This window comes from Osmerus mordax, chromosome 15, assembly GCF_038355195.1.
Source record: "Osmerus mordax isolate fOsmMor3 chromosome 15, fOsmMor3.pri, whole genome shotgun sequence".
Taxonomy (NCBI): Eukaryota; Metazoa; Chordata; class Actinopteri; order Osmeriformes; family Osmeridae; genus Osmerus; species Osmerus mordax.
In genome coordinates, this window is record NC_090064.1 from 7,515,892 (window position 1) to 7,530,957 (window position 15,066).

The 15,066-nt window shown below is 51.7% G+C and overlaps 2 protein-coding genes across 2 annotated transcripts in view; one reads left to right on the plus strand and one right to left on the minus strand.

Annotated features, from left to right (window-relative positions):
* cnksr2a (connector enhancer of kinase suppressor of Ras 2a) overlaps positions 1-10,143 on the plus strand; it is a 21,029-nt gene extending 10,886 nt beyond the window's left edge. The window contains exons 10-24 of the mRNA XM_067251699.1: positions 1-102; positions 1,227-1,381; positions 1,709-1,798; positions 2,771-2,991; positions 4,780-4,828; positions 5,043-5,218; positions 5,826-5,899; positions 5,996-6,067; positions 6,261-6,322; positions 6,471-6,565; positions 6,973-7,188; positions 7,455-7,596; positions 7,828-8,052; positions 8,982-9,169; positions 9,949-10,143. The exon at positions 1-102 is cut by the window's left edge and continues 11 nt beyond it. Of these exons, the coding sequence (XP_067107800.1) occupies positions 1-102; positions 1,227-1,381; positions 1,709-1,798; positions 2,771-2,991; positions 4,780-4,828; positions 5,043-5,218; positions 5,826-5,899; positions 5,996-6,067; positions 6,261-6,322; positions 6,471-6,565; positions 6,973-7,188; positions 7,455-7,596; positions 7,828-8,052; positions 8,982-9,169; positions 9,949-10,143 (2,062 nt within the window). The remainder of the gene's footprint in view (positions 103-1,226; positions 1,382-1,708; positions 1,799-2,770; positions 2,992-4,779; positions 4,829-5,042; positions 5,219-5,825; positions 5,900-5,995; positions 6,068-6,260; positions 6,323-6,470; positions 6,566-6,972; positions 7,189-7,454; positions 7,597-7,827; positions 8,053-8,981; positions 9,170-9,948) is intronic.
* A 2,634-nt stretch (positions 10,144-12,777) lies between these two features.
* Positions 12,778-14,771, minus strand: LOC136957860 (kelch-like protein 34). Its single transcript, XM_067252072.1, has one exon. The coding sequence runs from the start codon at positions 14,769-14,771 to the stop codon at positions 12,975-12,977; it is 1,797 nt and encodes a 598-aa protein (XP_067108173.1). The 3' UTR covers positions 12,778-12,974.
* Between the last annotated feature and the right edge of the window lie 295 nt (positions 14,772-15,066).

Below are 15,066 nucleotides of genomic sequence, written 5' to 3' on the forward strand. Positions count from 1 at the left end.
CCCCGGCAGTGGTCCGGCCACGCCCTCAGGCACGCCCACCAAGAGCTCCGCCCTCCAGGACCTCTACATCCCACCTCCTCCTGCTGAGCCATACACACCGAGGTAGGGATGTGTGTGTGTGGTGTGTGGGGGCAGTGCATGTATGTGCGTGTGTAAACAGTATGTGTCTATGTGTGTGTGCGTGTATATGTGTGTGTGTGTGTCCAACTAAGCACTATATGACGTGTCATGCACTGGGAGGCGAAGCCTTGTACGTGTGTCCCAGTAGGCTGTAACATCTGCAACAGCTTGCACAGAGCTACCAGAGAGAACTCACTCTACATGATTAGCCTTGAAATAAGACCGATGCAGCCATCCGTGGCTGCAATCTACCCACAACCCAGTTTAATGGCGAGAGGCTTTGTTAACGACGTGTTGTGCTGTCTGCTGTCCCGGAAACGGCGGACGTAGTTTTTTCGCAAACAAAGCCAGCTGAGAGGTGCGAGTGTCGAGAAGCAACCGTAACCCTTCACGGTATAGATGGAGCAGGCTGCCACAGCTGGGCTGGTTGAAGTGCTGGCTATTAGCTGCTCACAGCTGGGCCCTGTAGCCCCGCCTGCTGTCTGGTGATCAGGGGCAGGGACAGGCTGGCTGGCTGGGAGGGTCAGAGGGCCCCGGGGGCATACTGCTCCCCTCATGTGAGCTGTCATCTGTGGTCTGCCAGCATGGAGGAGACGGGGACAGCTGAAACACTGGGAGTCTCCCGGAAATGTCTCGTGACAAGTATAGTGTTTATCTCTCTTGAATATCATTATTTGGGGGCATTGGGGGCGTCTTTATTTCGTTTTGATAGTGACAGAAAGGGATAGAGACAGACAGAGTGAGAGAGGATGCCATGCTGGATTTGACCCGGGAATCGAATCTAACCCGGGCCCCTGCGGTAAGAGCTCCAACCACTCCACCAGGGCGCCCACACAATTAGTGTTAAACTGTTGGATTCTAGCCAGACGGCAAATGTCTAAAGTGTGTGTGTGCATGAGTTTCTGTGTGTGTGTGTGTGGGGGGGGGGGGGGGGTGGGATGGGGGGGCCGTCATGTGTGGGGGTCTCTCTTCGACAGAGTGTCTGTACAATTGATCGCTTGAGTCAATACCTTTTCAGAAGGCAGCGATAATGAACAAGTTTGACCAAGAGGGCTTCGTGTTCTGGTCGCGGTTCCTTTGTTGATGACTCAATGCTGTTGCCATAGGGACGAAACGGGGACCGTGCCTGGCGATGAGGCGTCCCGTAACCATGGCGCCTCCTTGCTGGCCAAACGCTCGGAGTCGCCCAACTCCTTCCTGGATCAGGAGTCTCACCAACAAGAAGAGGAGGAGCCAGTTTACTGTACCACGCCCACCTATGGTACACGGAGAGATTGTCCGTGCGTGTGCATTCCTGTGCGGGTTTGTGCGTGTACGTGTGTGTCTGTGCGTATCAACGTGGGTTTTGAAGAGCGTGTCTGTGTGTGTGTATGGTGTTATGCGTGTTTCCTTGTCTGGCTGTGTAGAACCTTCTGGAACAGATCACATAAGCTATAATCCATGACATTACCTGAGGCTGTGTGACCTGTGGAGATGTGTGTGTGTGATGTTACCACACTAAAGGAGAGCTTGGTTACGGTCTCCAGGGCCAAAGTGAGAACTGTGTGTTGGTGTTTGTGCATGTGTTTATGTGTGTTCATACCTACAGGCAGGCTTAGGCCTATCTCCATGCCTGTTGAGTGCAACTGGGTGGGGGACTACGAAGACCCAGCCAAGCTGAACAGGGACAACCGCAGAGGTTAGTGTGTGTGTGCTTGTGTGTGTTTGCGTCTATTTATGTTCAAGTGCCTGTGACTGTGCTTGTGTGCTTGTGTACATCCATCTGGCATGCGTGCGTGTTTGTCTATTTATGCGAGCGTATGTAACTCGGCGCGTGTGTGTTTGTGTACATTCATCTGGAATGTGTGCGTCTGTAAGTGCACATTCATCTGGAATGTGTGCGTCTATTCATGTTTCAAGTGCCTGTGACTGTGCTTGTGTGTTGGTATATGTGTGTATATATATATCTGGTGTGTGTGTGAGGGTGTGTGTGTGTGTGTTTGGCCTGCCCTGGCGCCTGCTAGATTCTGGTAAATGTCTCTCTGCATTATGTGGAGATCAATGGCTCTGCTCTCCCTCCCTCCCTTCTTCCGTCTGTCAGGTGACATTAAAAAGAGAGAGAAAGAACTAGAATAAGAGGGAGTGGGAGGGAGAGACACACAGAGAGAGAGAGAAGCCTGGAGGAGAGACAGGGGGGAAAGGAGCAGAGAGGGTCGAGAGAAGGAAAGAGAGGGAGGGCGCTGAAGACGAGAAGCGCAAGACGAGGGAAAAAAGGGAACAGAGTGGAGGAGGCGGACAGAGAAAGCGACCATTCTCTCCGACCTCCACCTGAATCACTCACGCTGTTGCCATGGAGGCGCTGACAGCAGCTGAGCCGAGTGTGTCCCCTCCCATTGGCTGCTGCCTGGCAACCAGGGGAAGAGAGGGAGGAAGCAGAGGAGAGGTAGCAAAACTTGGGTTGTTCAGACCGTCGGTGCCTGTAGCATTGATGTTCATGTTACCAACATTGACTATGTTGGCTTCACTGATCATGCTAGCATTGGTGTCTATGAAACTTTGGTGTTTATGTTAAACACAAGTAAAAAATCCCAACAAGAACAGCTAATCAGTTCACGCACGCACACACACACTCACCTATCCTGATGGCCTGTTGTGATTTGCTGTTCCTCAGAAGCGTCTCTGCTGCGCTACGTGGGATTGGCTGGAGGAGAGGAGAGGCTCGGTTCGGAGGATTACTCCTCCCACACCGGGCGGAGCCAGAAACGCGACACGGGCAAGCGGAGCAACGACACTGGCAAACGCACCAAGAGGCGGAGCCACCACAGCCAGAGCCCCTCCCACTATGTCCTTCAGAGAGAGGCCACGCCCACAGAGCAAGCTGCTCTCTATCATGTGAGTGTGCAGGAACAGCAGTCTCTGGTGTCTGGTTCAGCCCGTCCAAAACAGGCCTTAGCAAACCAAAACACGATTTGCGTCCTACTTTTGCTCGGTCATCTTTGAATTTTCCGAGGGGTGTAATGTAGTGTAAAGCAGGGGAGTCAAACATACTGTCCAAACTCTGCGGCTCCTGATTCATCCACGGTACGTGTGGGGGCAGTTTCGCTGCTCTGAGTCGTGGCTGACTCTACGTTCCGGAAGTCTTACCTCCTGCTTTTGCTTTGAGTCTTGGAGAGGTGTGGTGTGTGTGTGTGTGGAGAGAGGGTGGAGTGGGCCGTCTCTCCATGCTCGAACATGACATCTGTCCATCGCTGGCCTGTCCCCTCCTGTCCTCCTCTGCCCCCTCTTGTCCTCTCAGACATCCTCAGCTGTCACTCTACATCTAATCCAAAGTGTCTTCACAGCATCTCCTTATGTAAGGCTGTGAGTGTGAGTGTTACGTGCGACACCAGAGCGAGTGTGTGTGAGTGTGTGTCTGTGTGTGTTTGGGTGTACGTGTCTATCTTTTTCTGTGAGTGTGTGTGTATAAATGGGAGTGTCTGTATGTGTGTGTGTCTGAATATGTGTGTATGAGTGTGTGTTGGTGTGTGTGTGTATGGAAGCTGAGATGGCAGATGGTGTTATCAGTAGGTGTGGGCGGGCCTATGTCATCTGTCCTACTGAGCACAGTGCTGCGATTGGCCAGGGTCCAGCTCCCTCACGTGTTAGGCTGTGACATCACACCAGGACCGACTGACTGGCTGACAGAAGTCCGAGGAGTGAGATGGAATTTGGAATAATCACAAATACTTTTAGCTTGACAGAGCAAGGAACAAATACTGTCCACTAAGTGAGAACCCCCAAAATGTGCACTCTTGATTTAAAAGAGAGTCCAGGTTTATAGGGAGTCAGGTGGCTGAGCGGTGAGGGAATCAGGCTAGTAATCCGAAGGTTGCCAGTTCGATTCCCTGTCATGCAAACTGACGTTGTGTCCTTGGGCAAGGCACTTCACCCTACTTGCCTCGGGGGAATGTCCCTGTACTTACTGTAAGTCGCTCTGGATAAGAGCGTCTGCTAAATGACTAAATGTAAAATGTAAATGTTTGCCAAATGGAAGAAGGTGAAAAAAAACCACAATGGTGGTCGCACAGTGGAAGTGGATCCAACTTTTACCAACAACAATCCACTCCCTTTTGCATTTCTAAGATCCTTCCATCAACATCATCTGTAGGTCATTCTGCTCCATCACCCTTTCCACCTCCTGCAGTCTCTCTCTCTGCACCTCCCTTGTCTCCTCCCTCTCTCTCTCTCTCTCTCTCCCTCTCTCTCTCCCTCTCTCTCGCCTCCATCCCTCTTTCTGTTCTATGTTTAGAGGTGTGAGAGGTGCTACGGGGCGCTACAGCCTTCTGTGAGGGGGACTTTTACCTCTGCACCCCAGTGTGTGTGTGTGTGCGTGTGGACGCGTGTGAGGCTGTGTTGTCGTTCTGTGTGTCAGTGTGTTGACACAGTATTTACTGTATATGTGTGTGTGTGTGTTTTCCTTCTCTTCTTCCTGCTCTCACTAAGATCTGTCTTGTCTTATTTCCCAGAAATGTGTGCCGTGAGCAAAGATCCCTGATTCATCCTGACAGCCTCCTCCTCTCTCCCTCCTCACTTATCTTCCTCTCTTCCTCTTCCTCCCTCTCTTCCCCCCCTCTCTCCCTCTCCCTCTCCCTCTCTCTCTCTCTCTCTCTCTCTCTCTCTCTCTCTCTCTCTCTGTCTCAGACGTACCAGCAGTCGACATCTCTCTCAAAGACCAGGAAGAAGAATAAAGGTGAGGGAGGAGAGCAGCCAATTAGGCAGCGGCATGCGTCGTCTTGTCATTCTAATTAGAGAGGGCGGAGCCCCGGTCACAAACACACAGACCAGCCATCCCCTAGCCTTGACACTCATCCCTCAGCCTCTCTCCTCCTCCACCCCTCCACCTTTCCCTTCCACCTACCCCACTCATCCTTATCCCCCCCCCCCCCCCCCCCCCGTGTGTCCAGGCCGAGGCCTGACCCTGCTGAGCCGCAGGCGGGTGTCCTGCAAGGCCCTGGGCCGGGGAGACTGTGAGGGCTGGCTCTGGAGGAAGAGGGACGCCAAGGGATACTTCTCCCAGAAGTGGAAGAAGTACTGGTTTGTTCTCAAAGAAACCTGTCTCTACTGGTACATCAACGAAGAGGTGAACCTACCACTGTGTGTGTGTGGTGTGTGTGTGGGTGTGTGGGTGGTTTCTACAAAGCATGTACAACAGAGTTTAGTCCTGTTTTGCTCCTTGCTGACTTGCTCCCCCCCCCCCTCTCTCTCTCTCTCTCTCTCTCTTTCTCTCTCTACCCCCCCTCTCTCTACCCCTCACCTCTCTCTCTCTCTCTCTCTACCCCTCACCTCTCTCTCGCTCTCTATCTACCCCCCCTCTCTCCACCCCCCCCCCCTCTCTCTCTCTCTCTCTCTCTCTCTCTCTCTTTCTCTCTCTACCCCCCCTCTCTCTACCCCTCACCTCTCTCTCTCTCTCTCTCTCTACCCCTCACCTCTCTCTCGCTCTCTATCTACCCCCCCTCTCTCCACCCCCCCCCTCTCTCTCTCTCTCTCTCTTTCTCTCTCTACCCCCCCTCTCTCTACCCCTCACCCCCCTATCTCTCTCTCTCTCTACCCCTCACCTCTCTCTCGCTCTCTCTCTACCCCCCCTCTCTCTACCCCCCCCCCCTCTCTCTCTCTCTCTCTCTCTACCCCCCCCTCTCTCTCTCCCCCCCCCCCCCTCTCTCTCTCTCTCTCTCTCTCTTCATCCCCAGGATGAGAAGGCTGAAGGCTTCGTCAGTCTACCAGAGTTCAAGATCGACAGAGCCAGCGAGTGTCGCAAGAAGTAGTGAGTATTCACTGACAGAATGATGGGTTTGTGAGTCGTTTGCGAGTGCATCTCTCCTGTTGCTGTGTGTCTTTGTAACTCTCCCTCTTCCTCCAGTGCGTTCAAAGCGTGCCATCCCAAAGTTAAGAGTTTCTACTTTGCTGCCGATGGCGTGGATGACATGAACAGGTCAGTGAGTTACATGACACCGAATAATAATGATGTCACATGACCACAACCTGTGACCTCTCCACTAGCACCCTCCTCCAGGGTTGAGATATACAGTCTGTGTGGTCATGACAGTGGACAATGTCAGTCCACTCCTGAGGGCCTGATCCAGTTTTGCTTTCTGTTTCCTGTTTCCTGTGGGCGTGGCCTGCAGGTGGCTTAGCCGTCTGAACATGGCTGCTGTAGGATACACAGAGAGGATACGCCAGGAGCAGGGTGAGGAGGACACACACACAGGCACACTAACACACACACAGGCACACTAACACGCACACTAGCACACACACACACTCTAACATACACACATTATGTCCCTGGCTGTAACCTTGTGTGTGTGTGTGTGTGTGTGTTTCTGAATCTCCAGACTACTGGAGTGAGAGTGATCAGGAGGAGGAAGCCTCCAGCCCCAAACAGGACAGCCCCCCTCCCCCCTACGACACCTACCCCCGGCCCCCCTCAGTGAGTAGCCGCCCTCTACGACACCCTCTTTGTCACGCTCCTCCTTTTCTATCCCTCCATCTCAATCTCCCCCTTCTATCCTCTCTTTCTCTCCCTCCCTACCATCCTCCCTTACCGTCATCTTCCCCCTCTCTTTTCATCCCTCCCTCTCTCACATCCCTCCCTCTCTCTCATCCCTCCCTCTCTCACATCCCTCCCTCTCTCTCATCCCTCCCACTCTCTCATCCCTCCCTCTCTCACAACCCTCCCTCTCTCTCATCCCTCTCTCTCTCTCATCCCTCCCTCTCTCACATCCCTCCTTCTCTCTCATCCCTCCCTCTCTCTCATCCCTCCCTCTCTCACAACCCTCCCTCTCTCTCATCCCTCTCTCTCATTCCTCCCTCTCTCTCTCATCCCCTTTCTCTCAGATGAGTGCGTACGTGGAGGGCAGGACCGGCCGTCTGTCGTCAACGGAGACGTCTCGTTCCCGCTCCTCTCAGGAGGACTTCCTGGGCGAGCCTGCAGTCGGCGGCAGCGAGGCGCAGTACCACACTGGACCACGGGGGGGCAGCAGCACTCACAGTGGCAGGAAGGCGATTGGGAGCAGCAGCAGCGACGCGCAGTACCGCTGCGATCCTGTAGAGGTCGGTAGTGAGCATTTTGTTTTCCTATTTTGATCAATAAAATGTTTTTGATTGACATTGGTGTAGATGGGTGTAGATTTTATTGTAATTTTTTAAAACTTTAAAATATACGTTAACGACCGCATCTTCAGTTATAAAAAAAGTTATCCAACCCACATTTGAAAACAAACAAACACCCCCGGATGTAGGTTACCTGAATTTCCCATCTCTACTACCTCTATTTACCCCCTGCCTCTCTCTCTTTCTCTCTCTCCCTCCTCCTGTAGTACCGCTCCAGTCCTGGGGGGGGCAGCAGTGAGACAGGCTCCCCGGGGCGCTCCTCCTCGTCCCAGCGACGCTCGTGGCAAGACCTGATAGAGACCCCCCTAACAGAGGCAGGGCTGCACTACCTGCAGACTGGACCCCTAGGTAACTGGTCCCTTAGGTTACTGGTCCCCTAGGTAACTGGTCCCTTAGGTTACTGGTCCCCTAGGTAAATGGCCATGACAGACGCAGGGCTGCAGACTGAGTCATTAGGTAACTGGTCTCCTAGGTAACGGGGGATAGCTCAGTGATATTAGATTGCAGAATGAAAGGTAGCAGGTTCGAACCCTCCCTTACATTTGAAACGCGGTGGTTGGTTTTGCTTGGTTTGTCCAGAAGACGCTGTGTTTGCGGACCCTGTGGTAGGGCTTGAGACCATGGCTGTGGGCGGAGTCTACACCCTTCCCGCACAGAGGAACCTCCCGTATCCCCTGGCAACCCAGAGGCTCATCCCCATGGCAACCCATGGAGGGAAACCCCGCAGTTACACCTTACCTCGAGACAGCAATCTGCACACCGTGCTGGCACCACCTGTAAGACAGGACCTGCACACACACACCGGTGAGTTAGACACACACACACACTCTCACTCTCTCTCTTTGTCTCTCTCTCTCTCACACACGCCCACACACAAGCACTGTGCATAACATGCATTACATGGCTATCATCCTCGGCATTCCCTAGATAGAATTCAGGTCTGTGTGTCAGCACATGCACATCTACTGCTCCCTAATGGTGACACTGTGAGCTACATCCCAGACGCTTTAGGCTCCTCCATATCTGCCAACCTTCATGAAACTCAGGGCCTCATGTACGTACATTCGCAAACGTAGCTTTATTAGCACCATGGCCAACCCGCTATCATGGATCAGCCACCAAAGTCATAACAGCGATGACTATGTGAAATGATCCTGATGCCAATATTTGTGATGTAGCGAGGAGTTTAACACCTGCTGGAATGGAATGTGAACGCCGAGTCGGAGATTTGTGCGCTTTCACAGGCGTTTTTTGTACATACCGCAGAATACATAATTAGGCGCACTTTACGCACCCCCTCCCATCTCTTTATGGGAAACTCCCACTTTCCCCTTGACCCTCCCGTGAATGCATATGCATGACACGGAAAAGCGCAATTTGCCATTTTCAGTTCCCGCGACAGGCAGTCTGCGTTTTTACCTCGTAAGTGCGGCATGTTTGTACATACCTCGCCATGCTTTTACGTGCAAATTGCGAAACAAAGATGCCTGAAGTGGGCGCAAAAGCATTAGTACATGAGGCCCTCAGAGTTAGAGAAGTGCAAACCATCACCACACCAAATAAACCCTGGTAAATCATGTCTGAAGTCTGGTCTAAAACAACAGTGGTATCCTTCTCGGAACGGGAACTGTGTGTGTGTGAGCTGTGTGCGTGTATTTGTGTGTGTTTGTGTGTGCATCTGACCTGTGTGTTTGCACGTGTGTGTGTATTTGACTCTGACCCTGTGTGTGTAGGTGCAGGTGAAGGGGCGTCGCTGGGCGACCTGTTCCGTGCATGTGAGCAGGGAGGGGTGTGTCCTCTGGGCCGACCCTCAGAGCTCCGGGGTCAGACAGAGTTCAGACAGTCGTTCCTGCGCAGGGCGGCCGACCCCCAGCTTAACGACCGCCTGCACCGCCTGCGCATACTCACCTCCACTCTGAAGGTACACACACACTCACACACGCACTCAAACACACACACTACACCTCCTCCAGAAACATCACTCTGAACCCTAACTCTACACACCCAATGTATGTGTGTGAAGAATGTGTGTGTGTGTGTGTATGTGTGTCTGTCCTGTGTGTGTGTGTGTCTGTCCTATGTATGTGTGTGTGTGTGTGTGTGTGTATGTGTGTCTGTCCTATGTGTGTACGTGTGTCTGTCCTGTGATTTTCATCCGTGCGCTCCATGGTCGTGTCCTGCTTGGGGTCTGGTCATGTCGCTGGGGTCTTGTCGCTACGGATGTGGCTGCTTTGTTGCTATGGATACGGCTGCTTGGCGACCGCGCCCAGGTGTCCGGCTTCTTCTGTGTGGCCGTCGTCACGTCGCTAGTGTGTGCTGCTAGGAGGCGGAGCTTCGTAAGGGGGCGGAGCTTGTGCTGCTGTTGCTGCTGGCGTTGGTGTTGATAACCCTGCTCTTGTGCATCTGTCTGGCGTCTGCGAATTGGCCGTGAGTGCTGAAGCACGTCCTGTTTTCGTGCTGAATGTGTGTTTTTGTCTGTACGTGTTTGTGAGAGAGAGATAAAAAAGAGAAAGTGAGAGATGAAGAGGAGTAGAGAGAAAGACTTAGTGGGAGAGAGAGCAAGAAGCAAGAGAGAGAGAAAGAGAGAGCAAGAGAGAAACAGAGAGAAGCGAGAGAGAGAGAAAAAGAAAAGACAGATTGTATGTGTCTTCTGAAAAAAAGAGAGTGACCGGCCCCTCCTTTGTTTCTGCGTCCCTATAGGACAGGGAGGGGGAACTAGCTCTGATTGACAGGCTGTTGGCCAATCCCCAGCTGTCGTCGGCAGAGTTCCAGGAGTGGAAGAGAGCCTATCAGGAGCTGTTCTCTCAGGACCCAGTCACACCGGCCGAGTCAGAGTCCGCCCAGCACACTCCCTCGCTCTCTCACACACACTCCTACATCGAGACGCACGTCTGACACTCACACACACACACACACACCAAACAGTGTTGAGCGTCACTCCAGAAGCAGATAAACACACTTCTGATGGACCCAGACTGCCAGACTGTTGGCGTAATAAGCCTACAGTACCAGAGGAGGAACTGTATTTGATTATCCCGAGCCGCACGACAGGGACAGTACCAGACGTGTCAGCACCTGACTCCACATGGTTTGTAGCTGTGTCCTCTTTCAGACCACGATGGATAGGTAGAGCTCAGGAACGACTCTCCGACGACCCCCGCATCTGTGAGAAAGACTGCACTGTGTCTTTAACACACACACACACACACACATATGCACACACACACACACGTGAACGCAACACAAACACGCACGTACACGCGCACACACACAGCCTATGATGGCCCCAGACATACTTGGACACAAGAGACAACTCGGGGAACTGCTTCCTCCAATAGCGTCACGGAGCAGCTTCTCTCTGCCCTCAGATTGGACAGCCATTTTACAGTATATTTCTATATCCTGCTTGATGTGCCATGTTTGTATCACCAGACAGGTTGTGTTAGCACAGATGTACAGTGTATACCGATGATGCAGCCTTATAGCGACACTTATATCAATATATCTAGCGAATGTTTATGACGCTGACAAACTGTGTCCAGAGTGTTTTGTGCAGGCAGTCCTCTATGTACATGTCTGCCTAGAGTTAGCTTGCACGAATTATAAGCACAAGTCTTTTCTACTCTAGCGGTCCCAGCGACTAGTACTAGGGACTAGGGCCCCAGTTTGTGCAGGTTTTGGTTCCTGCTCAGGACTCAGTCACATGGCATGAGGAAAGTCATACTGTAGGGATTGCTTGATTTCTTCCCATGTGTTAGGTCCGGGCTCTAGCCTAAAACCTGGTCTTCCTGTGGAATTTCAGACAGTACAGCATGTCACCTAGAAGTTCGATTATGCCAGATATTCTGTATCTCCTCAATAGGAATACCTGTAACTAATGTAATCATTGTACTGCTGCTGCCTACTGAACTGTCCCTCTAGACGCTGTACACAACTAAAGCAATTGTACACTGTAGTGTACACACACACACACACACACACACACACACACACACAGGCACACACACACAGGCACACACACACCGGCACACACACACCGGCACGTACAGTCGCACATACGTACAAACACAGACACACACGTACATGCATGCACACACACATCAGCACTTGCGCACATAGGTAACAAGATACACACACCCAAGTTTGTTTTACTATCCTAGTGGGGCCCAACCATTCACTTCCATTCAAAATGTTATCTCGAACCACTAACGCCTAACCCTTTCCCCCTCACCAGGCCACTCTCACAGACCCACTAAGAGTAGACACGCACACTCACACACTCACTCACACACACACACACACACACACACACACACACACACACACACACACACACACACACACATAAACGCATTGTTCTCAGTCTGGATGCTCTCCACATGCTGCTTCCCTGTGGTTGGTTCTAGTGGCATGTGTTGTTATAGTTATGGATGCAGAATTTGTGTTATAGATTTTTAGATCTCTTTATTCCCTGTGTGACACACAGTAGTGCTACAGTATATATTGTTTGGACTTACTGTCTTTCCGTCAAGTCAGTTTATGCTTTAGCAATAGTACATGCTAATTATATTTATTTATAAATATATATACATATATATACAAATATATATATCTATTATGTTGACGTGTGGGGCAAGCTGGAGTTAATAAAGTTCAGCTGTTGGGAGGAGAGCTGTGTGTTTGAGTTCGTCTGTCGGGGTCATTCTGAGACGAGGAACTTCTCACCTGCTTTTCTTTCTCTGTCATCGGAAGTGTGAGAATATGTGTGTCCATGTGTGTGACACGTGTGTGTGTGTGTGTGTATGCTGTGTGGGTGTATATGCTTGTGTGTGAGTGTGGGTGTGTACGTGTGTGTATGCTGTGTGAGTGTGTCTTCGTGCGTGCGTGCATGTGTGTGTTTGACAAACTAGGCCATTAAAGTGATTACATTCCAAGATGAAGCCAACATGCCCAGAGTAACAGACAGATGACCAGAACCAGTCAACATGTCAGATTAGAGAAACTTTATGTTTTTCATATTTCCTCATTAAATGACCATTTGGAATGTTAAACTATCTAATTATCACATTTGTTCTAACCATTGTGATAGCAGATGGTATTTAAAGTTGTTAGATATTGATATAGAGATGAAATTAAAAGTATTAAACGTTTTAGACAATGTAGACAACATTCAGTCCTAAAGCATTGCAATTCGACAATCGGTCTACAGAAACCAAACGAAACCAACACAGCAGATTCAGACATGCCGCTCAAACTGCGAAATAAGACAGTTTTCGAGCACATTGTTAAAAGACTAAAGTAGACTAAGTATACAGGCTCTGGAACTAGAGGGCTTGTTGCCCACCATAGCTGGCCCTACGTACACCTCTGTGATTGTTGGCTGAACAGCAGACTTCACTCTCTCAGGGCGAGAGGGGAATAGATGAGTAGAGCAGGAGAGACCAAGGCCTGAGGCCCTTGTGAAGATTTACTAACGTCTCAGCAGAGAAACGAGAAGTTAAGATGTCCATACAGTAGTTCACAGGGGATGGCAGTAATCAGCCAAAACAACTAGGACATGTTACTTCCTGTGTCTCCCACCATATACAAGCATGATTTGCATCTTTTCATTCAGAGATATCCTCTCCTTCTCCCCCTCCTCTCTCTCTCCCTATTTTGAAACAGGCACACATTATTCCTCTCCTTTATTAGTGTTTGATGGATCTGTCCCATAATTCCTGTGTGTGTTAGTTGGGCAGAGCCAGCAGTGTACATTCAGAGCCACACAGAGGTCTGGGTAGCTGACATATCTCCTTCCAGCGGTCCTTCTCCCTGTCGTATTCTAGAACGCTTTTCACAGTGACTTCCTGTCCGTCCATCCACTTCCTGCCTCCGAATAGCAGGAGGGTACCGGAGGCAGTGACAGCCAGTCCATAGCTGAACGAGCCTATGAGGAGCGGGCGGAGGCGGGTCCAGTGGTCCGCCAGTGAATCGTACCGCTCTATGTCGCAGAAGGGCTCGTACATTCCCAGAAGGGCGTAGATGCTCCCGGCAACCGTTGCCATGTGGTGTCGGAAGCGAGCGATGGACATCGGGGCTCTCGTCTCCCAGGTCTTCCCTCCAACGCCAAGGTCTAGAAAAAGAAGCTCTTTGCTGCTGCCTCGCTGGTCACCACGGCTACCACCTTGGTGACAGCCCTGGTGGCCAGGGATACCTCCAGAGACAAACAGGGCTTGTCCTAGCACGGCAGAGGCGTGGCCGTAAAGGGGGCGGGGCAGAGGGGTGGCCCTCCGCCACACCCCTGCAGTCATGTTGTAAAACTCCACGGATGCCGTCGAGGTGTGTGTGTCCGCGCGGGGGTGTTGTCCTCCTATGGTGTATATGACATCGTCAACCACACAGCAGGTGAACTGGGCTCTTGTCTCCAGCATGGACTCCACTTCCTCCCAGCATGCAAAGCGAGGGTCATACCGCCACACTTGGTTGGTTGTCGTGGTGGTGAGAGTTTTTCCCCCCTCCTCGGTCCCTCCCACGACCTCCTCTCCTCCAATCACAAAGAGGAACCCTCCAACACAGCACACGCAGTGGTTCTTTAGCAGTCGTGGGAGATTGGGGGCCAGGGATGACCACTTCCTGTTTTTGAGGTCGAAAGTCAGCACTTCCTGATCTGGAGAGTCTGGATTGACCCCACCCCCTACTAACAGCACATGATTGGCTGATGACCTCAGAGTGGTTTGTCTGCTCTGTCTGATTGGTCGAGCAGCTCCCTGCCCGTGATACTCCAGCGCTCGTGTCACATGACTCCTCATGAGAGGTGTGGCCATTGCTGGGTGGGCGTGGCTTAGTATTGCCAGGTCAGAAGGCGTGACCAATCCGAAACGTAGACGGCTGAGCAGCAGGTTTGAACGGACCAATGGCAGCGGCCCGTTCACCTCCAACCAATCCAGAGCCAGCCTCACTAGCTCTGCCTCCTTAACACCGGGAATCTCTTCGGCCTCCAGCACGGCTGTCAATGATTGGATGTTGAGCTCTAAGAGATCCTCCCTTTTGTCTTGTAACAATGCTGCCATCTCCATGGTGATGGTTTGATTGGAGGCTGCAAGGGCCTCCGGAAGGGCATGGCATTCCGCCAAGTTAGCGTAGCAACAGCAGGTGTTGAGTGACAACCCGTCGTTAAGGAAGCGATCGCATATCGACACAGCCTCATGCACCTGCAGGTACCTGGCGGTTTCCAAGACAATGGGAAGGGTTAAAGGTGATAGGCTGAGCCAACCAGAGTACAAGAAGTCCAGGATGATGTCTAGTCCCCGAGGCGTTAGCGCTGGGAGGCTAACAGTGGGCGCTAACCTCTCCGCCGTGCTCTCTCCAAACAGAGCCCAGAAGTACTCACTGGAACTGGCCAATAGGGCGCGATGACACGGGAAAGACACCCCCCCGGTTTCCAGGACGACGTCACACATCCTCCTATCAGATCGCAGACGCTGAAATCCTGACAGAAGTCCTGCTCCCTGGGAGGAACTGAAGAGGAGGGAGTAACTCTCCATTCAGAAGTAGGAGACAGAGAGAAGAAGAAGGAGAAAAGAAGAGGAGAAGAGGAAGCAGAAAAAGGAAGGGTAAACAGGGAGGGAGGAAGAGGTCAGGAGAAAAGGTGGAGAAAAGAGAGCTAAGGACAGGCTGAGGGGTGAGAATGGGAGAGAGGCGGAGAGGACGGATGAACAACAAACAAACAAAACGAGGAGAAGAGGGGGAAGGTCAAGAGAGAGGGAGGGAGGAACGGAGTGAAGGGGAGAGGTGAGGAGAAGAAGACAAAAAGAACAGAACGCAGAAGAGGAGGAGAGG

Coding starts and splice junctions, on each gene's coding strand:
- LOC136957860 (XM_067252072.1), bottom strand. CDS start 14,771: ATGGAGAGTTACTCCCTCCTCTTCAGTTCCTCCCAGGGAGCAGGACTT.